The 24556-nt window shown below is 45.8% G+C and overlaps 1 protein-coding gene across 1 annotated transcript; it reads left to right on the forward strand.

Annotated features, from left to right (window-relative positions):
• Nucleotides 1-1323: 1323 nt before the first annotated feature.
• Nucleotides 1324-14437, forward strand: bysl (bystin-like). The gene is given in 8 exon segments (XM_073030827.1): nucleotides 1324-1515; nucleotides 1518-1668; nucleotides 4271-4436; nucleotides 5188-5326; nucleotides 5926-6059; nucleotides 6342-6502; nucleotides 10135-10237; nucleotides 13418-14437. Coding segments are annotated over 8 exon segments (1320 nt in total). The 5' UTR covers nucleotides 1324-1392; the 3' UTR covers nucleotides 13761-14437.
• Nucleotides 14438-24556: the final 10119 nt, after the last annotated feature.

Consider the following 24556-nt stretch of genomic DNA (forward strand, 5'->3'; position numbering starts at 1 on the left):
GTCAGTCAGGATGCTCTCAATTGTGCCCCTGTAGAAAGTTCTTAGATTTGGGGGGCCCACGCCAAACTTCCTCAACCGTCTGAGGTGAAAGAGGCGTTGATGTGCCTTTTTCACCACGGAATGAGGATGAGAAGTGCCTGGGAAGGACCAAGTAAATTTGAGGGCAGAGTGGAAGATGAGGCAAAGTTGATGAAAATAACAAATGTTACATGAAGCAGCATTAATGCAGTTGCCAATATAGCAGAGGAAAATTTGGGAAGTGTTATCAATGTAGGCTTAGAACATAGGCTGTTCCACATAGCCAATGAAACGGCAGGCACAGCTAGGGCCTATGTGAGTGCCCATAAGGCTGGAGAAAATGGGTGGATCTAAAAGAGAAATGGGTGAGGAAGAGTTCCACCCAGATGGAGGATGGTGGTGGTGGAAGGGAACTGGTTCAAAAGTGGTGAGATTTTAAGATCTTCCTGATGGGGGTACAAGTGTACAGGACGGAACATCCATATGAAAATAAGGTGACCAGGAACTGAAAGTGATTGAAGAAATCGAGAGCATGGATGTAGATGGGAAGGGACTGAAATGGAATGTGCACTCAGCAGGTTAGGCAGAATTTGTGGAAGTTAACTTTTAACATTTTGGGTTCTGGACCTTTTGCGAAAGAAGAAAAACAAGTTAGAGACACAAGAGACAGCTGATGCTGGAACCTGGAACAACAAGCACACTGCTGGAGGAACAGCGTTTGTGGTGGGAATGGAATCCTAAAGATGTGCTCTCTTCTCGTTGCTGCCATCGGGCAGGAGGCTTTGGTCCCACACTATCAGATATTAACCTCTCGAGCATCAGCCTCCTGAACTAACACTGAACTGTTTCACACCTGTGGACTCACTTTCAAGGACTCTACAACTCTACAAGATAATATTCAAAATGTTTATTACTTATTTAAGAATTTCTTCTTATCTTTTTTTTATTTGCACAGTTCGTCTTATTCGACTGTCTTTGCTGTGAGGTGTGTAGTTTCCACTGATTGTATTGTGTTTGTTTATATCTACTGCGAATGCCTGTAAGACAATGGCTAGTACGTAGTGACATATACGTGATAATAAATTTATTTCGAACTTCGATCCACTGATTGTTCTTCATCTCAGTGCGGTGAAGATACAGAACAGAAAGCGAAAGCGATGTGAAGGCTTTAGCAATGGGATAGCATCCGCGGAGACAAGGAATACATTGAGAGTGGGAGATTGTATCAGGTGTTGCAACTGGAAGCGGATACATTTGGCGCATGCGCGGATCCCGGATCCACGTGATTGGCTCGTAGCCGATACATTCGGCGCAGGCGCAATGCGGCGGTCCCACGTGGGCTGCTGATCGGGTCCCCGGGCTTGGATCACAGCGATGCCGAAAGCCAAGCTGGCCAGGGGCGGCCAGGCTCCCCGGAGCCTGGGCCTGGCCGAGCAGATTCTGCAGGGAGACGCGGTGAAGCCGCTCGGCCGCCAGAAGGAGCGGCACGCAGGCAGGAGGCCCGGGCCCGGGACCGGGACGAGGAGGAGTATGTGGACGCCCGGGCTGACCGCAGGATCCTGGAGCAGGCCCGAGCGCACAGGAGGAGTTGGAGGGCCGAGCACGGCAGAGGCGATGACCCGGGCCGTGCCACAAAAACTACCGTGCTGGGTGAGTGTTCTGAGTCTGGGGAGGGGGCGAGAAAGCACAGGAGTAGCACACACAAAATGCTGGAGGAACTCAGCAGGTCAGCCAGCATCTATGGAGATAATAAACCAGCTAGATGAAACGTCAACCATTTATTCACTTCTATAGATGCTGCCTGACCTACCGAGTTCCTCCAGCACCTTGTGTGTGTGTGTGTTCAAGATTTCAGCATCTGCAGACTTGTGTCACTATAGGAAGGATGTCATTAAAACGAAGAGGGCGTTAAAACCGATTTATAAGGATGTTATCAGGGCTGAAGAGATTGAGATATAAGGAGGGACTGGGACTGTTTGGCTGGAGTGTGGGAGGCTGAGGGGTGACCTCAGAGATCTGTAATTCGTGAGGGGCGTAGATGAAGGGAATGGATATTTTCAGAAGATTGGGAGTTAACATCTGGACGGAACACACACACACACACACACACACACACACACACACACACACACACACACACACACACAATATGCTGGAGGAACTCGGCAGGGTTAAAGGGACCCCTCCTCCCCCCCACCCCCCGAAAGGGTCTTGGCCCGAAAACGTCACTGCACTTTTTGCTGTGGATGCAGCCTGGCCTGCTGAGTTCCTCCAGCATTTTGTGTGTGTTGCTCGGATTTCCAGCATCTACAGACTTTCTCTTGTTTGCAACATCTGGATGGGATAAGCTTAAATTTGGGGAGAAAAGGGTCCTGAGGAAAATGGGGCGAGGCGTACGGTATATTGAATGAGCTGCCTGAAGAAGAGTGTTTGAGGCAGGTACATTAAGACAGCTATATCAGTGAGGAAGATTTAGAGCAGACTTCCCAACCTTGCTTAATGGTATTGGTCTGTGGCATATAAGGGTTTGGGAACCCTTGGTTTAGAGTTATACGGGCCAAATAGGATCATTTTAGACAGGCTTCTTGGTTGTCTTGGATGAGTTGGGCCAAAGGGCCTGTATCTACACTGACTGCAAGGGGCATTCGAGTTGGCACATTCCAGCTTGACTGTGGGCTCGAGTCCAAGGGTTGGCAGTGCTAGGAAGCCCAACACTAATAATGGAAGGGGTCTGACTGCCTCACCAACTTCGCACTCGATCCCAAACTCTGGCAAAGTCCGCACAGGCCGCTCGTCAGCCCGACCAGCGGAAACTCATCCGTGATCCCAGAGGGGCCCTCTCAGGAAGAAGGCTCCATTTGGCAAGGCTGGCAGCTTAGTCTGTGACAGCGTTCCCATCTCCATTACAGAGTGTCATAGAGCCCAGAAAAGACCCTTCAGCCCATCTAATCCTGTATATTTGCCGCCAGGTCCCAACTAATTGTCAGGTCGGCTTTTTTTTGAACTACGCTCCTAAACTGTGGAACTCAAAGCCTGTAAGGAATGCCGACTCGGTTGTCAATTTTAAAGGCTAGCTCAAAACCATTTATTTAACTTTGCTTTTAACTAACCTAATTTTGTCTTTTATCTTCATGTTTGCATTGTAAAGTGCTTTGAGCAGCATCATCTTTATATGTTTGCATTGTAAAGTGCTTTGAGCAGCATCATCTTTATGAAAGTGCTTTGTAAGTTCTTGTATTTTGAACTGAATTGACTTTATTTCTTGCATCCTTCACGTACGTGAGGAGTAAAAATCTTTACGTTACGCCTCCATCTAAATATGCCATATGTAATCACAGTAATTTATAATTATAATCAATAGAACAGTCAATGTAACATGGAAATACACTCAAATCAGCGTGAGTTCACCAGTCTGATGGCCTGGTGGAAGAAGCTGTCCTGGAGCCTGTTGGTCCTGGCTTTTATGCTGCGGTACCATGTCCCGGATGGTAGCAGCTGGAACAGTTTGTGGTTGGGATGACTTGGGTCCACAGTGATCCTTCGGGCCCTTTTTACGCACCTGTCTCTGTAAATGTCCTGAATAGTGGGAAGTTCACATCTATAGATGCACTGGGCTGTCCGCACCACTCTCTGCAGAGTCCTGCGATTGAGGGAAGTACAGTTCCCATACCAGGCAGTGATGCAGCCAGTCAGGATGCTCTCAATTGTGCCCCTATAGAAAGTTCTTAGGGTTTGGAGGCCCATACCAAACTTCCTCAACCATCTGAGATGAAAGAGGTGCTGTTGTGCCTTTTTCACTACACAGCTAGAGTGTACAGACCACGTGAGGTCCTCAGTGATGTGGATGCCGAGGAACTTAAAGCTGTTTACCCTTTCGTAGGAGGAGAGGGCATAAGATTGGGGCTGAAGGGAAAAATGGATCAGCCATGATGAAATGGTGGAGCAGACTTGATGGGCCAAAAGGCCTAATTCTGCTCCTATAATTTTATAGTCCTATAAATATGTTATTGTAAACTACCTGCTCCTGGGCCAAAGCCCTGCATACCCCTCTCATTCATCTGTAACTGCAGAAGGAAGGAATCCTCCAGCAGCTCCAGTAGTTTCTTTCAGATTTACACTGGAGGTCACAAGCTGATCCTGATAAAGGTGGGACGTGTTTAGCTGAGGGCAGAGCATATGAAAGGTGTTGGGACAACAGGTTGGAACTCAGAGGCTGCTAACTCTGTATTTGTTTATTTTTTTCTTCGCACAGGCTCAGGTTCGAGGGGTAAAGATTCGGACTCTGAATCGGACGATGAGTGGCCGACGCTGGAGAGTGCGGCTGCTATTGCGAAGGAGGGCTACGGCGAGGAAGTAGTCGTGAACCCGGAGGATGAAAAGGCGATAGATACGTTCATGAACAAGAACCCTCCGCTGAGGTAGCGTCAAGTAGTTCCTGAGGAGGGTTGATGCAAACAGGCTTTCAATAAGCCTTTACTTCTGCTTTGCCATAAAGAGGCATTTGATAGTCCCCTGTTGAAAAGAGCGGGCAGTGATTTCCCAAGCACAGGGTGGTGGCGTATTTTAAAGAGAGATCAGCTTTATTTTCACAAGTGCATCAAAATATACGCTGAAGCGTATCAACCAGCACAGTCCAAGGTTGTGCTGGGGACAGCCCGCAAGTGTTGTGCGAACGTAGCACGCGCATGTTAACCCTATTTACACCTCTGTGGAATGTGGGAGGAAACCACAGCACTGGGGGAGGGGGGGAACACGAGTAATCACGGGGAGAACGTACAAAGCTTCTCGCAACAGCGTAGGCAGATGGCTGAAAGGAAAGTGGTTGTTACGGGCTGTGCCTGAGGCCAGGGTTAGCTCGATCATGAAGTAGGTTTATATCGCTTAGTATGAAATCGTGGGCCGAAGGGCCTGTACGTTCACAGCAACACAGCGCACAACATGCCGGCCACAAAGTCGTCTAGCTTGTTTGTTTTAAAGGATTTGGTGGTGGTGGAGAAGTCGGTGTTTACCGCCTTCGAGTTGAGGGCTCTGGCTGGTGTTTAAGAGCTCGTCCCTGTTGAGTAGCGTGGAGTTGTGTACTGGGCCAGACCCGGGTAAAGACGGTGTGCACTCTCGTCTTGCGGGGCAGTTGGAGCTCTGCTTATGTAACTCTCTGGGTTTGCACCGAAGGCGCACTCTCGCCGACATCATCATGGAGAAGATCACGGAGAAGCAGACGGAAGTGGAGACGGTCATGTCGGAGGTCTCCGGCCGACCGATGCCGCAGCTCGACCCCAGAGTCCTAGAGGTGTACAAGGGTGTCCGTGAGGTAAGGATTAGCTTAATTTGTCACGTTTGTAATGAGTCATTCGTGTCGATGGCCGGCCCAAGGCAGCTCGCGAGTGTCTACAACTTGCCTACAATTGACCGTAACCTTTGTGTTGTTGGGATGTGGGAGGTTACCAGAACCCCCAGAGGAAACCCATGCAGTTTTGGGGAGACCATATATACTGCTCACAGATGGCAGCAGGAATTGAACCCAGATCTTGCAGCTGGCACTGTAGAAGCACTACCTTAACCGCTGCACAATTGTGCAGCCCCTGTCAGGACGCATTTGGAAGAGGAAGGCATTTCTCTTTGGGTGACTTGCGGAGCCACAGATCTCTGCAATTTTCGTTAGAAGTGCTGCTCCTGTAAAATACCTCGAAACCCCCACCGGTGGCGCCGGTGAACCACGGCGACGTTCAGCAGGGTACGTACAGAACTTCCTGATAAACGATTGTGATCATCTCATCAGTCGGTTACGTTCACTGACCGTAAAGGAAGATTGAGTTTGTTTATCACGACGTATGCTTCAGAGCACGTAAAAATTCAAAGGTGATAACTGTAATCAGACATGGTAAATGTTTACATTTTGCCTTTGGAAAGGTACTGTGCAAGTATCGAAGTGGGAAACTTCCAAAAGCCTTCAAGATTGTGCCAGCGTTGTCGAACTGGGAGCAGATTCTGTACATCACGGAGCCAGAGAGCTGGACGGCGGCAGCTATGTACCAGGCCACCAGGTGAGAGGCCGCCGGCGTTCCTGTAACGTCGGAGGGCCAGACTGCCCTTCCCTGTGTTTCTGCTCTTCCTGGGCTCCTGTGCTGTTGCTGGATTAAACAATGCAAGAGGCTAATTGGCCCATTATTCCCATGCTATTTTCCTAGCCCCCCCCTCCCCCCACTCCCTCCAGTGGATCAGAATCAGGTTTATTATCACTCACTTGTGGTGAAATCTGTTGTTTTGTTGATAGTAACTCTGCTGTTTACTCTCCCTGACCCACGTCTGTCTCTCACAACTTGCAGGATCTTTGCTGCCAACCTGAAGGCCAAGATGGCCCAGAGGTTCTACAACCTGGTGCTTTTGCCTCGTGTGAGAGACGACATTGTCGAATACAAACGCCTTAACTTCCACCTTTACATGTCCTTGAAGAAAGCGCTGTTCAAACCTGGAGCCTGGTTTAAGGGTAAGCTTCCTCTGTGGTGAAGGCATGTGGGAGACTATCGTCCTTTATTCGTAGATTTAGATTCGGATTTATTTATCACATGTACCGTCGGTGAAATGTGACGATTGTGTTGGCAGCCAACACACCCAAGGATGTGCTGGGGCTGCCCACAACTGTCTTTACACATTCGGGCGCCAACGTGGCATGCCCACAATGTTTGGCAGAACACAGTGGCAAAGCAACATTGTTTAGAGATACAGAACGATAACAGGAGCTTCAGGCCCAACAAGCCAATTACACCCATATGACCAATTAACCTACTGACCTGTATGTCTTTAGAACGTGGGGAGGAAACGAGAGCACCCAGAGGAAAAATACAAACTCCTTACAGACAGCGGCGGGAACTGAACCCTGGCTGCTGGCGTTGTAATATTGCTACACTAACCGCTACGCTACTGTGATGTTCCAGAACGCCAGCTCCCGTCGTGGAGCTCAAACCCACGAGCCTGGCGTTAAGACTCCCACGCTTTACCAACTGAGTTAGCCGGCCTTTGGTAATAAAAAAAAAGAGCTCTGAAACCTTTGCCAAGTTATTACACGCCATCCTAGAAATTCTCAGCATGTAATGAGGCCCTTTGAGGATTAGCGTGGAAACGGGCCTTTTGGGCCAACTTTTCCATGCTAACCAAGATTCCTGTCTAAATTTATCTCACTTGCCCATGTTTGGACCACATCCACCTAATCTAGGGGTTGCCAACCTGGCCACGGGCCACTTGCTTAATGGTATAGGTCTATGGCATTAAGAAAGATTGGGAACCTCTTCTCTAATCCTTTCCTATCCATGTACCAGTCCCAATACCTTCTAAGTGTCAATGTCCTGCCTCAAGCATTTCCTCTGCTTCATGTACTGTCCGAACTGCCCTCGGCATGGTAAAAGTAGCCTCTCGGATTTCTATTCAGTCCCTGCCCTCTCACCTCCGACCTACGCCCTTGTTGGATCCTGATGCTTTTGCAGTCTAAAGGTTCTGAGGAAGTTAAGAATGAGGCATCGAACTTGTTGCTTATGACTGTTTTATTGAGTGTTACAAGAACAAAGGAAGCGAGGGGAGATGGGTGGTGAGAGATGAAGGGGGTGGGGGAGCAGAGAAAGAGAAACTAAGGGGACAGAGATAAGAGAACAAAGGTGGTCTGATCTTATACCAGACCACTGAAACTACTGGAAGACACTCCGAATGATCACAGGTGATGACATAAAAATAAAATCAATTACCATCATCATTATGTGCCGTGTCATATGACATGGGTGATCATGGTCTCATGACCGTGATCGTTCTTGGGAAATTCTTCTACAGAAGCCATTGCCACCTTCTGGGCAGTGTCCTTACGAGACAGGTGACTCTAGCCATTATCAGCATCCTTCAGAGGCTGTCTGCCTGGCGCCAGTGGTCGCATAACCAGGACTGGTGATATGCGCCAGCTGCTCATACGACCATCCACCACCTGCTCCCATGACCCATCAGGGGGCTGAGCAGGTGCTACACCTTGCCTGCAGGCTAGCGGAGGGAAGGAGTGCCTCACACCTCCTTTGGTAGAGACGTATCTCCACCCTGTCACCCAAAATGACAGTGTTAAAACTACAAGAAAAATATTAATTATATAGCCCAATCCAACACTCCCTACTCTAATCATCTGATTGTTCAGTGAGTTTTCTCCAGGTGCTCCGGCTTCCTGCTACAGTGCAAAGATGTACCAGTCGGTAGGTTAATTGATCATTGTAAATTGTCCCGTGAGTAGGCTGGGATTAAATCGGGGCTTGTTGGTTGGCAGGGCTCGAAGGCCTTCTACGTCCTGTATCTCAATAGATAAAAGAATTTACAAAAAACAAGTCACGGTAACCCTACCAATCAGGGAAACGTTTGGAGGAGACACACGCGGTCACGGGGAGAACATACAAACTCCTTACGGATAGTGGCAGGATTTAAACCCGGGTCGTTTGTACTGTGAAGTGTTGTACTAACCACTACGCTGCCGTGCTGTCTCCGTTAGGATCTCATTTGGCCCTGTAAACTTGGCCATTCCTTGGAATCGCAGCAATCCATTTCAATATCGTTCGTATATTAGTATCTCTGTCGATATCAATCCCAGAACGGGCAGCTCAATAGTGTAGTGGTCAGCACCAGCGATCGGGTTTCAATCCCCACCACTGTCAGAAGTTTGTACGTGCTCCCCGTTACTGTGCGGGTTTCCACCGCATGCTTAGGTTTCCTCCCGCATTCCAAAGACGCACGATTAGGGTTATTGAGCCAAGCTACGTTGGCGTTGGAAGTGTAGCGACACTTTTAGATCATCGCCAGCACATCCTTGAAATGTGTTGGTCAGAGACACAAGCGATGCATTTCACTGTGTGTTTTGATATTATGTGCAACACTAAAGCTAATCTTTAAATACTCCCACACTCTCCCCAGAGCCCCTAGTTGCTTGTGTGCCCAGAAATCGCTCCTCTTCAATGGCGGATTTGCAAGCTAAAGTTCAAAATACGCATGTATCGCCACGTACAACCCTGAGATTGATTTTCTTGTGGACGTAATAAATCCATAATATAGTAATAACCATAATAGAATCAAAGAAAGATCGTACTAGGGCGTTTTACTACCGTGCAAGATGGAAACTGCAAATACAAAAAGAAATGATAAATAACAATAAATATTGAGAACGTGAGATGAAGAGTCATTGAATGTGAGTCCATTGGTTGTGGAATCAGTCAGTGAAGGGGCAAGTGAAGTTATCCCCTCAGGTGAAGAGCCTGATGGTTGAGGGGTAATAACTGTTCCTGAACCTGGTGATGCAAGCCCTGAGGCTCCTGTACCTCCTTCCTGATGGCAGCAGCGAGAAGAGAGTGCATCCTCCGAGGTGGGGGTCCGGGATGATGGATGCTGCTTTCCTGCGACAGAGTTTCATGTCAATGCGCACAATGGTGGGGTGGGGGGGTTGGGAGGGACTTTACCATGATGGACCGGGCCGTATCCACTACTTTTTGTCAGTTCAGTCACCAGACTGGTTAAATGGGACAAGAAGCAGATCCGAACTCTGCTTCGTGGCAGTACACGAAACAAGAATGTGACGTTGAAAATGTTCTTCCCCATGTGTATTGAGAAGCGTCTTTGTAAATGTAGCACTTTATTCTGCACTGATCCAGATTTAATTATTACATGTATATCAAAAATATACAGTGAAACGTGTAATTTGTGTTACCAACCAACACACACCAAAGATTTGCTGCTGCCATGCATTCTGATGTCAATATCGCTTGCCCACCACGGTCAATATTCCTTTCTGCCCTTGTACAACTTCAATGCACTAATGATCAGTGTGGATGGCATGTAAAACAAAGTTTTTCACTGTACCAATAACGAACTTGCAACTGGATTTTGGTTGTATATGGTGACATATGGTTACTTTGATAATAAATTTACTTTGAATTTTCATAAAATGATTCTAGGAAGCAGAGTTGCACTCCCTGTGTCCGTCATGGGTGGGTCAATGGTTAATTCCATCCTTAATTTCTGAATTTAATTGTGTAAGTAAAAATTTGATTTGCAATGAAAAGGCAACGTTCAATGCCAACTAACATTAATTTTCCCTTCTCTCCAAAGGTATTCTACTTCCTCTGTGTGAATCTGGTACATGCACATTAAGAGAAGCTATTATTATTGGAAGTATTCTGACCAAGTGCTCTATCCCAGTCCTTCATACCAGGTAACGGCTATTCGTTCTGGGGTACAGGGCAGGCAGCGGAAGGAGAGCATATCTCCAGGGCAGGAGTTCCCAAACTGGGGTCCATAGACCCCTTGCTTAATGGCATTGGTCCATGGCATAACAAAAATGTTGGAAACCCCTGCTTGTAGGGTGGGAGACCTTGGTGATGTTTGCCTGCCCTAAGGACGTTAGTTGATATCTCCCGCTGCATTCTGTCGTACTTGTGTCATGGCACCCTGTTCGAAAAGGAGCTCGCTGCTATCACCTTGAGGAGAATGAGAAATAAGCAAGAATTGTCTCGTACTGTGTGTACTTTCGTTCTACCCTTTGAATGCCTTCTCCTTTGTCATCATCTTGGTTTCAATAATAGCTGTTTTATGTTTAGGGCGCTTTACAAATGTGAGTACATTTCTACATTCTGACAGTGAATGTAGAACATGGAATTGGGACAGGCCATTCACCCACAATGTTGGAGTGATCTTGATTCCTGTTTATATTAAATGTCCTTCGGTGTATCATCAGTATCTGTCCATTCCGTTCATATTCATGTGTCTAACAGTCTCAGCCTCCAGGTAACTCAATCCAGGCACCTACTGCTCTCTCCAGTTTAAAAAAAAAAATCCCTGTCACTTCCACTTTAAACCACCCCCACCACCCCTATACCTTAAAAGCGTGACATTTCCATTCTTTGGAAAGATTCTGACCATCTACCCGATACAGTGGATCCAGTTAATTTTAGCCCAATTAAGCAGCTTCCCGTTAGCTATAGTTGAAAGGGTATAAAAAGCCAAAATGGGTAACAAATTATGTATTTAATTGAAATACAGAAAGTTGGAACACTACCAACAGTACTACAGGCTATAAACACTGTATTCGTTCCTAATAGTTATTGACGGAGGAATTCACCCTGTGTACACAATGAACAAAATCAGTGTAGACACCTAGTGTGGATAATGGACTGCCCTCCTACAATGTTATCAACAGTTGCATCCTCCGAATCTTCATTTTCATTGTCTCATTCAAGATGATTGCTGATACCTTCAACTTCTTTGTAGTTCCTAACTTATTGAAATAGTGAAATGGTTTCATTTTCACTCCCGGCCGTTTCTGGCATCTCCAAGCCCGAATGCTCGAAACTGTAGAGAGCAAAAGCAGTTCGGAATTGTCTTCCTGCTTATTTCTCATCAACTTTCAGTGACAAAATCACAGCTTTTTGAACAGAAGTACATGCAACTGATGCTATTTAAAACTGTTTGCATGAAGCAGTGTAGTGTCTTAACGACAGCTCAAGTGAACGTGACTGACGCTAGTTAGAACCTATTTGGCAACAATCTGCCCCAATGAAGTGGCATAGTGTCCCAAACTAAACGGAGAGAATCCTGGCAATTTTCACAATTAATTTTTGTTCTTTAAGATTAACCGATGGCCCTATTAACTAGTATCGATTGCATTTGCTTCTCATAATCTTAAAAATCTATATCAGGTCTTCCCTCAGCCTCTTACCTCAAGGGAAGACATCTCAAGTTGAAACAAAGCGACTCCAGCCTGTCCTTCTGGCTCATACCCTGCGGGTTACAGGGATGGCACGAGTGAAAGGGACTGACAGGTGGCGCTGATGGCACTTGGATGGGTACAAGGAGAGGCAGGGCTTATTGGGATATGGGTTGATCACAGGAAATTGGGTGGGCACCATGGTCAGCGTGGACTTGAGGAGCTGAAAGGCCTGTGGTGCTCCATGATTTTGATTGAGTCCTTGCCAGGGGTCAGATGGGTTCTCTAGCTGAGAACGTTATAAATGTTCAGTTCCAAAAGAGCTCATTGCTGCCACCTTGAGGTGAATGAGTAAGATTGCCACTGAGGACAACATGCTGGAGGATCTCCTCTCTGCAGGTCTGGTGGTGTCTAAAGGGTGGGGGGGGGGGGGAATAAACTGTTGACAATTTAGGCCAAGACCCTTCACCATGATGCAACATGATCCCTCCAGCATTTTGTGCGTGTGCGTTGCTCAAAATTTCCAGCATCTGTAGCATCTTTTGTGTCTCCAATTGCCACTGTCAGCAAAGCCCAGAGATATGGGCGAAAACCATGAGTGAGGCGTTAGATTGATCTTGGGGTGGATTAGGAGGTTGGCAGAAGATCATGGGTCGAAGGGGCTGTAATGTACTGTTCTGTGTTTGTCTTTACGTGTACACTTGTGGGTCTTTAAAAATATCATTCAAGAGAAACAACTAAATAAAGCTAAAAAGGCAATATTTGCATAATACTAAAAATGTATAATTAAATGCATAATGTATGCGTAACACTAAAAATACAATGTTTAGTCTCGTGGACAATCGTATTAATTTCAGTAATTGATATGATCTCTTCAGAATCACTTTATTGGCAGTATGTGAACTATACCAGAATTGATTGTGGTTCAGGGCCAAGCATTAAACAGAAGGCAATACTGTTAACAGATAGCACAACAGCAGCCAATAATTCACAAGACAATAGTACAAACAGCCATGAGCAATCAACAATTAGCAGAACAGTTAGATTCTCAAATGTCAATAATCAAACTTAAATATATGTGAACATATGAACAGACTCGATAATTGTCAACAGAACAAGGAGGGTAGGAAAGGCCATGTAACGGATGTTGTGCAGAGACGGTATTACTGCTTATTTCTCACCAACTTTCAGTGACAAAAATCACTGCTTTTTGAACAGAAGCACATGCAACTGGTACTATTTAAAACTGCACGAAGCACACAGTGTAGTGTCTATCGGCAGCTCAAGTGAACGTGACTGACACTAGTTGGAACCTATTCGGCAAGTTTTGTGAGCTTTGTTGAGAAGCTGGGTAGTTACAGGAAAGAAGCTTCGGAGATGACGTGTAGCCCTGGTGGGTGATGGAGCAGTAGCGTTTTCCTGATGGTAATTTAGTGAATAGGTGACTGCTCAGGAGGGTGGAGTCAGCAGTAATTTTTCCAGCTCTGGCAATGAACTTCAGTAGCTGACAGCCAATGATCTCCACTGACTGGGCCACTTGCTGCGACCTGGACATGGAGAGAGAGGAGGTGGCAGGAAACTAGACATCGCTAGAGGTGGGCCGAGCGTTCTTAGTGACGCGGGCATGTACATTTTCTGAACTGCTGTTCGGATGTTTATTGACCTTTATCATCTCTCTTGCCCTGCCAGCGCTGCGATGCTGAAGATCGCGGAGATGGAATACAACGGAGCGAACAGCATCTTCCTGCGATTGATGATCGACAAGAAGTACGCCCTTCCTTTCCGGGTGATTGACGCGCTGGTTTTCCACTTCCTGCGGTTCCAGGCAGATAAGAGGACCCTGCCCGTGCTGTGGCACCAGTGTCTGCTCACCTTTGCCCAGCGCTACAAGGAGGACTTGTCCTCTGAGCAGAAGGACTCCTTAGTGGAGCTGCTGAGGATCCACCATCATCCAAGCATCTCTGCGGAGATCAGGCGTGAACTGGTCAACTCCAAGTCGAGGGATGTGGAAGTGGGAATGGCCTTGGACTGATCTCCTTTCACTTCCTGCTGGCTTTGTTTTCTTGGGTGATTAAACATATGGATTGGAAGTGATTTTAATCTAGCCAACTAGCCTGGATTTCTACTTAATGTGGAGATTGTCTTGTTATTAATTAACAAGTTTTTATATTGACTTAATCCTTGTGAAACTCAAGAACCAACTTTATTCACCATATACGTTAACATATTAATTGAATTCTGCTTACTTGGGGCACATTGGGATCTGTACATTTTAGCCCAATTAAGCGCCGCCCCATTTAGCCAAAGGTTCATGAAAATAGTTAAGGTATATATAAAAAAAGACCCGTTTAACAGTCACCTGGAGGTTTGCTGTGTGAACAATGACTTGTATTTCCCCAGTTACAGATTATGTGTGGCTCCCGTTTAGTCAGTCACAATGTGTCACATCATTACAGAGGTAGACCAAGCTTAAAAATACTTTAAAGGTCAAAGTAAATTTATTATCCAAGTAGATATATGTCACCATATGCAACCCTGAGTCTTGTTTTCTTGTGGGCTTATTCAATAAATGTACAGAATAATAACCATAACAGAATCAATGAAAGACTGCCCAACTTGGGCGTTCAACCAGATTGCAAAAGACAACAAACTGTGCAAATGCAAAAAGAAAAGAATAATAATAAATAAACAAGCAATAAATACCAAAAATATGAGATGAAGAGTGAGTCCATTAGTTGTGAGAGCATTTCAGCGATGGGGCAAGTGAAGTTATCCTCTCTTGCTGAAGAGCCTGTTGGTTGAGGTGCTCCTGACCCTGTACAGCACTGAGAGCTGCGTGTCCCTGAGGATGAATGCTGACAGCATTTCATGTAGATGTGTTGTTTTGCGGCAGCGGTACAGTGCCCGAGAACCACACTAAGTATATACAGTTATGTTAAAATAGGTAAGTATTACGAAAAGGGGGGGGGGGGGGGGAGTGAGCTAGTGTTCACAGGTTCAATGTCTGTTCAGAAATCTGATGGCAGAGGGGAAGAAGCTGAATTGTTGAGTGTGTGCCTTCGGGCTCCTGTACCTCCCTCATGATGATAGCAATGAGAAGAGAGCATATGACTGGGGGGGGGGGGGGGGGGCGGTCCTGAATCATGGATGCCCCTTTTTGAGGCATCACTCCTTGAAGATGTCCCAGATGCTGTGAAGGCTGGTGCCCATGATGGGAGTTGACTGAGTTTACAACTTACTGCAGCTTACTTCAATCCTGTGCAGTGTCTCTTCTCCACCCCACCACCATATGTTCTCCAGGGTACATCTGCAGAAACTCGTGAGAGCCAAATGTCAAATATCTGGAGGTTGCAAAATGCTGTGTAATTCTTGTCATGGAACTTGCACAGATATTAAATTAAGATTCCCTTGAGCGCGTTTATATTTTGCATTTCTTCAGCACCACATAAGTTATATTTATCTTGGTTGACAAGTTAAGTCTTTCCCTTCACTATTTTCCATTGAGCACTGAGTGAATGACGTTCATGTGTAGTTATAAAGCAGAGCAGCAGATGGCATCTTTACCCTGCTTTAATAACGTCAACTTCCCGGGTAAGACACTGCTTAAGTTAGAAGGTACGATTATGGAAAAGTTTGGGTCGATGGTAGCTCGTATTTGTGTTAACAAAGGAGTTCAATAACTTTTCTTACAAAATCTTCAATGCGTACAATAGCTCGCGATGTGACTTTGAACTAAATATCATTTCCAGCTTGCAACAATTAATAAAAATGAACATAGTTATCTCTATTTCATCAAGAAAAGGGTGTCACCAGATAAGGGGGCTGAGGAGTTGGACACATAGCTGAAGTCTTCGCTGTAACACCGCGAACACGAATTTTCCAGCCCCAGGTTTACTTAAATATAATCTTAAACAACGCCGCAGCGCAATGGTTTCTGGCGAGTGGGCCGCAAGTTGGAAGGAAGGGGCCGGTTTACAAATAGTATTAAGGCACCGTTCGTTCACTAATTGTGCAAACCCGAGCAACTTTTGCTCAGAGTGTGATTGACACTCGCTCTGCAGCTTCGCTCGCCACTGCGCAGGTGCGGCCGCTGTTGCCGGGCAGACTTGTGTCCTGACGGTGACCCAGCCGGGCTGGCGCATGCGCACCATCCCCCCCCCCCCCCCCCCCCCCCCCCCGAGTGTCGCCGGGCGGACCCCCTCCCCACTCCGGCTGGGGTGCTGGGCAAGGATGGTGGGTGCTCCTCGTCTCCTCAACTCTACCCCCAACACAGATGCAAGCTTATATTGTAGCTGTTAGTAAAATTAATTTGCAGTAAAAACAATCAGAGTTAGGTTTATGCCGTGAAATGTTTTGCGGGAGCGGTACACTGCAATACATGATATTAAACCATGAATTACAAATTTAGTAGTTCAATAAAGGTAGTCTTCGTGGATTTAGTGTCCATTCAGAAATCTGATGGCAGAGGGGAAGTAAGTAGGTAAGTGTGTGCCTCCAGGCTCTGTATCTCCTCCCTGACGGTAGCATTGGGAAGAGGGCATGTCCGGGGTGGTGGGGGCCCTGGATGACAGATGCTGCCTTTTTGAGGCATCGCCTTTTGAAGATGCCCTCGTTGCTGGGGAGGCTAGAGCCTGTGACTCAGCTGACTTGAGTTTGCAACTTTCTGCAAATTCTTCCGATCTTGTGCAGTGCCCCCCCCCCCCCACCCGTACCAGACGGTGATGCAACCGGTTAGAATGCTCTCCACAGTACATCTGCAGAAATCTGTGAGAGTCTCTGGTGACATGCCAAGTCTCCTCAAACTCCTAATGAACTTCAGCCACAGTTGTGCCTTTTTTGTAGCTGTTGGGCCCAGGATAGAACTTTAGAGATGTTGACACCCAGGAACTTGAAACTGCTCACCCTTTCCACTGCTGATCTCTCGATTAGTAATAAGCAGTGCACTCGAATGGGCATGAGGTGCAAAACTCAGAAGACAGGAAATCCAAACCGAAAACTCGAGATAAACTTATCCAGAGATGTCAGAGTTAACGGGTCTAGCCACTTGGGCAGCATGCCTCCTCTGACGCTCACCAATTTTTACAGGTGTTCGATAAAAAGTGTCCTACCTAGATGCATCAACATTTGGTAAAGCGACTGCCCTTCCCCACGACCGCAAGAAATGACTTTCTCTGCCTGGTTTGGGAGGCGCCATTGAACGGGATCGGAAAAGCCCGCACAGGGTTGTATGCTCAGCCAGCCTCATCACCTGTACGACGAACCCAACATCAAGGACGTCTTCAAAAGGCGACCCATGACCATCTGCACTCAGCTTTCAGGACGAGCCATCTTCTCACTACCAGGGAGGAGCCACACACTCAACATTCTAGGAACTGCTTTGATAGAGGTGTATAAAATTATGATGGGTATAGATAGAGTGAATGCAGGCAGGCTTTTTCCACTGAGGCTAGCGGAGAAAAAAATCCAGAGGGCATGGGTTAAGGGTGAAGGGGGAAAAGTTTAAAGGGAACATGGGGGGGGTGCTTCTTCACCCAGAGAGTGGTGGGAGTGTGGAATGAGCTGCCAGTCGAAGTGGTGAATGCAGGCTCACTTGTAACATTTAAGAAAAACTTGGACAGGTACATGGATGGGAGGGGTTTGGAGGTATATGGTCCAGGTGCAGGTCAGTGGGACTAGGCAGAAAAATGGTTCGGCCCAGCCAAGAAGGGCCAAAAGGCCTGTTTCTGTGCTGTAATGTTCTATGCTTCTTCCCCTCTGCCATCAGATTTCTGAATGGTCCATTAACTTATTTATTTCAGATTTCCATAAGACCCTAAGATTTAGGAGCAGAATAGGCCATTTGGACCGTCGAGTCCTGCTCCACCAGTTCATCATGGCTGATCCAATTTTCCTCTCAGCCCTTATCTCTTGCCTTCTCCCTGTATCCCTTCATGCTCTGACCAATTTCCATTATCAGCATCTTATGCCATTATGAGCTATCTGCTCTCTGGCTGCTGATCACCGACATCTGCATAACTCGCCTCCCTGATACGATTATCAATGTCCAACACTGGATGCATCGGGGTGGGGTTTATCTCAGCAAGCTCACAGAGAGACACAGCCCAGAGCTTAATAAGGCAAAATAATATTCCTGATAAAATGCAAAGAATTGAAAATAATATAATACAAGAAATTACAAAGGCATTATATGGTGTAGGATTCTTTGATAAGAAGTGATATCACCTACAATAATGTGCCATACACCACCGGAGCCTCTGTTAGCTAACAGTCATTCATGGCTTTTAACTCTTAATGCTGAGGATAACTTCAATTCTCCTGTAATTAGTCCAAAGTTCAAAATAAATTTATCATCAAAGTACATATGTATATGTCACCATATACGACCCTGAGATTCGTTTTCTTGCAGGCATTCACTGTAGAATTTTTAAAAATCATAGAATCAATGAAAAACTCACAAAGACTGAGAAGCAACCAGTGTGAAAAGAGGCAAACTATGCAAATAACAAAAAACTAGTAATAATAACTGTCCAGATATAATATTACACGATAAACAAACAAGAACGTAGCCATTCCAAACACACGTAACATACAGACTCAGTAAGTGGGAAACACCACAAATATGCTGATTGCAAGACCCTGCAGCAGATAGTGAGGTCAGCTGAGAAGATCATCAGGGTCTCTCTTCCCGCCATCATGGACATTTACACTACACGCTGCATCCACAAAGGAAACAGCATTATGAAGGACCCTATGCACCCCTCATACAATCTCTTCTCCCTCCTGCCATCTGGGAAAAGGCTCCGAAGCATTCGGGTTCTCATGACCAGACTATGTAACAGTTTCTTCCCCCAAGCTATCAGACTCCTCAATACCCGAAGCCTGGACTGACACCTTGCCCTACTGTCCTGTTTATTATTTATAGTAAATGCCTGCACTTTTTTTGTGCACTTTATGTAGTCTAGTGTAGCTTTCTCTGTGTTGTTTTTTTACATAGTTCAGTGTAGTTTTTGAACTGTTTCATGTAGCACCATGGTCCTGAAAAACGTTGTCTCGTTTTTACTGTGTACTGTACCAACAGTTATGGTCGAAATGACAATAAAAGTGACGACTTGACTTGACTTGAAAAGAGGAAATTGAAAGACTATGGAATATGAACAGGGTATACATTGTCCCAATAGTAATATCTACAACTGGTGTCATCTCAAAGTCACTACTCAATAGCATTAAATGATTCAGGCTACACAGCAATATCTACGTCAATCTCCAGAAAGCCACAGTACTCAACACCACTAGAATAGTCCGAAAGTTCCTCGCAATTGAGAAGTGAATGTGCTTGGCTAAGTCCGTACCTCAGATTTTACCAGCTTGAGCTGAGAAAAATAAAGATACATTAATAATAAATAAATAAACAAATAAATAATACTGAGAACAAGAGTGCAGAATCCTTGATAGCGAGTCCATATCCAGTGTTCGGTGCTGATGTGAGTGAGGTTACCCACGCTAGTTCAGGAGCCTGACGGTTGAAGGGTAATAACTATTTCTGAACCGAGTGATGTGGGACCTAAGGCTCCTGCCCGCTGGAGCACTGAGAAGAGAGCGTGGACTGAATGGTGGGGGCATTTGATGATGGATGCTGCCTTTGGTGGGAGTGCTCCATGTGTATGTGCTCAACGGCGGGGAGTGTTTTTCCAGTGATGGACTGGGCTGCATCCACTTCCTTTTGCAGGCTTTTGCATTGGTGTTTCCGTACCAGGCTGTGATGCAGCAGTCCGGATAATCTCTACTGTGCACTTATAGAAGTTTGTCAAAATTTTAGATGACACAGTCAATCTGTCCAAATTACTAAGAAGGTACAGGTGCTGCTGTGACTTCCTTGTAATGGCTTTTACGTGTTAGATCCAGGACCAATCCTCTGATAATGCTGAGGAATCTGAGGTTACCGACCTTCTTCACCTCTGATCCCGAAATTAGGCCAAATTCTTACTCCAGACACAACTCACCTCGGTGATCAAGTCTGTTGAAACTATGTGTTATAATTATGTGGTCTTTGTCAGTTAGTCTTTTATCAATTATGGTTTTGTCTGCACTGTTGAAACTATATGTTAACTATAACTATATGTAACTATGTGGTTTTGTGTAGGTCTTGTAGCTTTAGGTTTGTCTGATGGATTTGTAGTTCCTTTCTGGGGAACGTGCTAAGACGGTAGCGCGATATCGATACACAGCAGCCTCTCCAGTCTCTGAATTGGGGATTACCAAACGTTATGTGGTTTTTCTTGTGTGGTCTGTTTTGTGCTTTTTCGTGATATCATTCCGGAGAATGTTGTCTCATTTTTTAACTGCATTGTATTTGTGGTTTATAAATGACAATAAATTGAATCTGAAGTTAATGGCTTCCGCTTATACAGGTTACAGGGTGGCACAGTACCGTAGTGGTCAGCGTGACCTTCTACATCGCTGGTGATCGGTGTTCAATTTCTACCGCCACCTGTAAGGAGCTTGTACGTTTTCTGTGCAACCCTGCGGGTTTCCTCTGGGTGCTCTGGCTTCTTCCCACATTTCAGAGACGTACGGGTTATGGTTAATAAGCTGTGGGCATATCTATTTGTTTCTTTATTGATTAATTTTTTGAGATATAGTGCAGAATAGGCCCTTCCGGCCCTTCAAGAAGCCACTCTGGTCAGAGACCCCTGATTTAATGCTAGACTAATCACGGGGCAATTTACAATGACCAATTAACCTAGCAACCGGTACGTCTTTGGACTGTGGGAGGAAACCGGAGCACGTGGTCACGGGAAGAACGTACAAACTCCGTACAGACAGCGGTGGGAAATGAACCCAGGTCACCTGTACTATAAAGCGGTGCCACGTTACCACGAGATTGATATATTGGCATCGGAAGCACAGTGACACTTGGAGGCTGCCCCCCGGCGCATCAGACTGTGTTGGTCATTGACACCAAGGCTTCATTTCACTGTGTGTTTCAATGTATACCGTATGTGACAAATAAATCTAATCTTTAATCTTCACAGGTTGATCTACAGCTTTCCTGCAAGTGGACCTAATCACCACTCCCTCATCTGAATTAGATTATCACTGGCATCTGTCGTGACACTTGTTGTTACGTGACAGCAGTACAATGCAATACAACTACTGTAAATGACAGTAAGAACTTTATATATATAATTATTTTATTTAAAAAAATTTTTTTTATGACAAAACAAAAAAAACAGTAAAAAAGAGGTTTATACAGCGCAAAACAAACATATAAAAGTACAATTCATAACAATTAAGAAAAACACCCATAGTAGAATCATATAAAGTTAGTTACCACCCCACTCTCCCACTACCCAACTCCAAACCAACCTTACGATATATAAAAAAGTTAACCAGAACTTTATCACCACAGAGCTGTATTTATAAAAAGGTCTATGGCCTACTACCTGATCTATAATATGTTTACACACACATCAAAAAACCCCCATAAATCTTAATGATAAGAAGCTGGAAGTAAGGGATTTAAATGCAAAAGGAAAAAAGGGAGGGATGCACCCTTAATCTAAACGGGAATTATGTGTGTAAAAAGTTAAATTAAATAGTAGAAAGAGGGGAGAAAGCAGTGAGGCTGTGTTCACGGGTTTAGTATCCATTCAGAAATTGATGCCGGAGGGAAAGAAGCTATTCCTGAATTGTGGAGTGCGTTCTTCAGGCTTCTGTATCTCTTTCTGGATAGTGACAATGAGCAAAGGGTCAACAGCAGTCCTGATGAAGGTTTCCGACCCGAAACATTGACTGTTTACTCATTTCCACAGGTGCTGCCTGGACCGCTGAGTTCCTCCTGCATTTTGTGTGCACTGCTTTGGATTTCCAGCATCTGCAGATCTTCTTGCGTTCCGGAGGAACACAGCGTGTCGAGCAGCATCTGGAGACCGAGGGGTGGTCAATGCTTTCGATTGTTAGGAACAATTCTGCAGTTATGATGTTATGGATAACAAAAATGAGAACCAGTCTTCAGGAAACAAAACCTGTACAACAATTTAATTTCCAACTGATACTTTGTGGTTAGTGAAACCAATCAATTCTGATTTTGTCCCATTGAAACTACATAGAGGAAGACAATAGATGCTATTAGCACATTGTTCAATGTATATCCTGACTACTAAGTGAACAGTTCAGGACAGATCTGTGTTGTCTGTTGATGTTCTGCTTCATTGTGTATTCACCAACAAAAGGGGTATATATTTCTGGTGAATATTCATACACCAGCATTCAACAGACAAATGGTTTCTGATAGTTGGGATGTACAACTGTTGTAGATGTCATTCTGTAAATTTCCCTGACTATAATTCAAAATTTAAAGTTGAGTAGGTGATAAGACCTTGAAGACAATACCCACAATGTGCTGGAGGAACTCAGCAGGTCAGGCAGCAAGTATGCATGGGAATAAACAGTTGGCATTTTGGGCCGAGGAAGGGTCTCGTCCCAAAACGTCGACTGTTTAGCCCATCCACAGACACAAGACAGAGGGGCAGAAACAGGCTACTAGACCCATTGAGTCTGCTCCGCCGTTCAGTCATGGCTGATATATCAACATGTACAAACAAGCTGGAGGAACTCAGCAGGTCGGGCAGCATCCGTTGAAATGAGCAGTCAACGTTTCGGGCTGAGACCCCTCGTCAGGACTAAAGAAGGAGGGGGCAGGGGCCCTATAAAGAAGGTGGGGGGAGGGTGGGAGGTGCCAGGTGAAAAACCAATCAGAGGAAAGATTAAGGGGTTGGGGGAGGGGAAGCAGGGAGGGGATAGGCCGGAGAGTTGAAGAAGGAATGTAAGGGGAAAGCACTATGGGTAGTAGAAGAAGACAGAATCATGAGAGAGGTGATAGGCAGCTGGAAGAGGAGGCAGAGTGAAGGTGGGATGGGGGAAGGGAGAGGGAGGGAATTATTAGAAGTTAGATAATTCATTGTTCATGCCAAGGGGCTGGAGACTACCCAGATGGTATATGAGGTGTTGCTCCTCCAACCTGAGTTTGGCCTCATCATGGCAGTAGAGGAGGCCATGTATGGACATATCCGAATGGGAATGTGAAGCAGAGTTGAAGTGGGTGGCAACCGGGAGATCCCGTCTGTTGTGGTGGACGGAGCGGAGGTGCTTGATGAAGCGGTCCCCCAATCTGCATCGGGACTTGCCGATGTAGAGGAAGCCGCACCGGGAGCACGAATGCAATAGATGACCCCAATAGACTCACGTGAAGTGTTGCCTCACCTGGAAGGACTGTTTGGGGCCCTGAATGGTGGTAAGAGAGGAGGTGTAGTGTCTGATATAGTGGTTGATATAGTGTCTCTCAGAACTCTCGGAAGGATAAATTGAGAGACAAAAAGTTCGTATTTTGGGTGTAAGTGTTTTGGGCGTAGTATTGATGGGATTGCTCTATGAGCTAGCAATGGACCAGAAGCTCTCCAACATTGTGGGACATGTATCAAGGTGGAGGAGCAAACATTATGGCTGAATGCAGTGCCAACGAGTTTTACTCTCTTCAATAGAGGCTCATTTTGATTACAGTGAACATTTAACAGATGATCTGAAAGCCCATAATTACCAGTGCGTCGTGTCACTCACATTATGGTTACTAGCTGTCCATTACGCCACAGGCACTTACAGCAGCCGTGAAGGTCCTCCATCTCTGGCAGTGTTCAGGTTTTCCTTTGTCATGCCAGTAGCTTCCTCGGATTTCACTGTTGTCAGCCGTGCAGGTCCCAGGTGGAGACTCAGGAGTAATGCCACACCCAAACGTAGGAGGATTTTGCTCACTCAGTGCCATTTAGGGCAGCAGTGAAGGTCTTCCATCTCTGTCCATACCATCGCACGGAGATATAGATTCTTCATTGCTGTCTCCGTAACAATTTAGTTTGACCAGACAGGGTTGTTAGCCCTGAGCCGAACCCCTGAACCTGGAGGAGCAGTGGACCACCCTTAGTCTGGCCTCTACCCTTTGACCTGTCTGGCATGGGTGACCCTAGCAGGAGCCAAAGCTTAAAGCCCGGACTCCAGCCAACACAGCTCTCTGGGTCATTGAGGCACGCAAGCCTCCAATACCAGTGACAAGGTTGTGGTCCTCTTGACGGTCAGGCTACGGTTGCCAGGCTACTTTTCACTACTTGCAGTAGGGTTTAATTGATTTTCGTCCTTTTAATCTGCAGGCTGCTGACGAAGGAGCTTGGAGCTTCTGAGGCCGAGATAAACAATGAAGGTCCCCGCTAGTTTTCTTTAAATTGAGATTCCATCACCTTATTGAAATGAAGCAACTTCAGTTCTGTGGATTATTAAATAACATCTTACTATATTTTATTTTAATGTCACAACGTTATTACTTTCAGAGGTGGGTGGGAATCTAAGATAGATACACTGTAGGAAGATGGAGCTCTGGTGGAGGATCACACGCTAACAATGAGATGGGGCAGCTGGCAAGAGTTGCCACACATCCCGGCGCCAACATAGCATGCCTATCTAAGGGCTTCTTAAATGTCCCTAATGTTTCTGCCTCTACCACCATTTATGGTTCCATGCACCCACCACTCTCCATGTAGAAAAAAATCTCTGACACCCGCTCTGTGCTTTCTTCCAATCACCTCAAAATTCAGACGAAATCAAATCAAATTTAATGATCAGCCATCCACACAGTCGAACTAAACAGTGTTCCTCTGGGGCCAAGGCGCAAAACGTACACAGCACATTCAAAATAGCGAGCGAGAAAAAACCCAAGTCACGCAAATAAAATGCACACACACACACATAGTCCAAGACGCTGAGCGACATATCACGCAAGTTGAT

Source organism: Hemitrygon akajei, chromosome 27 (genome assembly GCF_048418815.1).
Source record: "Hemitrygon akajei chromosome 27, sHemAka1.3, whole genome shotgun sequence".
In the NCBI taxonomy this organism is placed as follows: Eukaryota; Metazoa; Chordata; class Chondrichthyes; order Myliobatiformes; family Dasyatidae; genus Hemitrygon; species Hemitrygon akajei.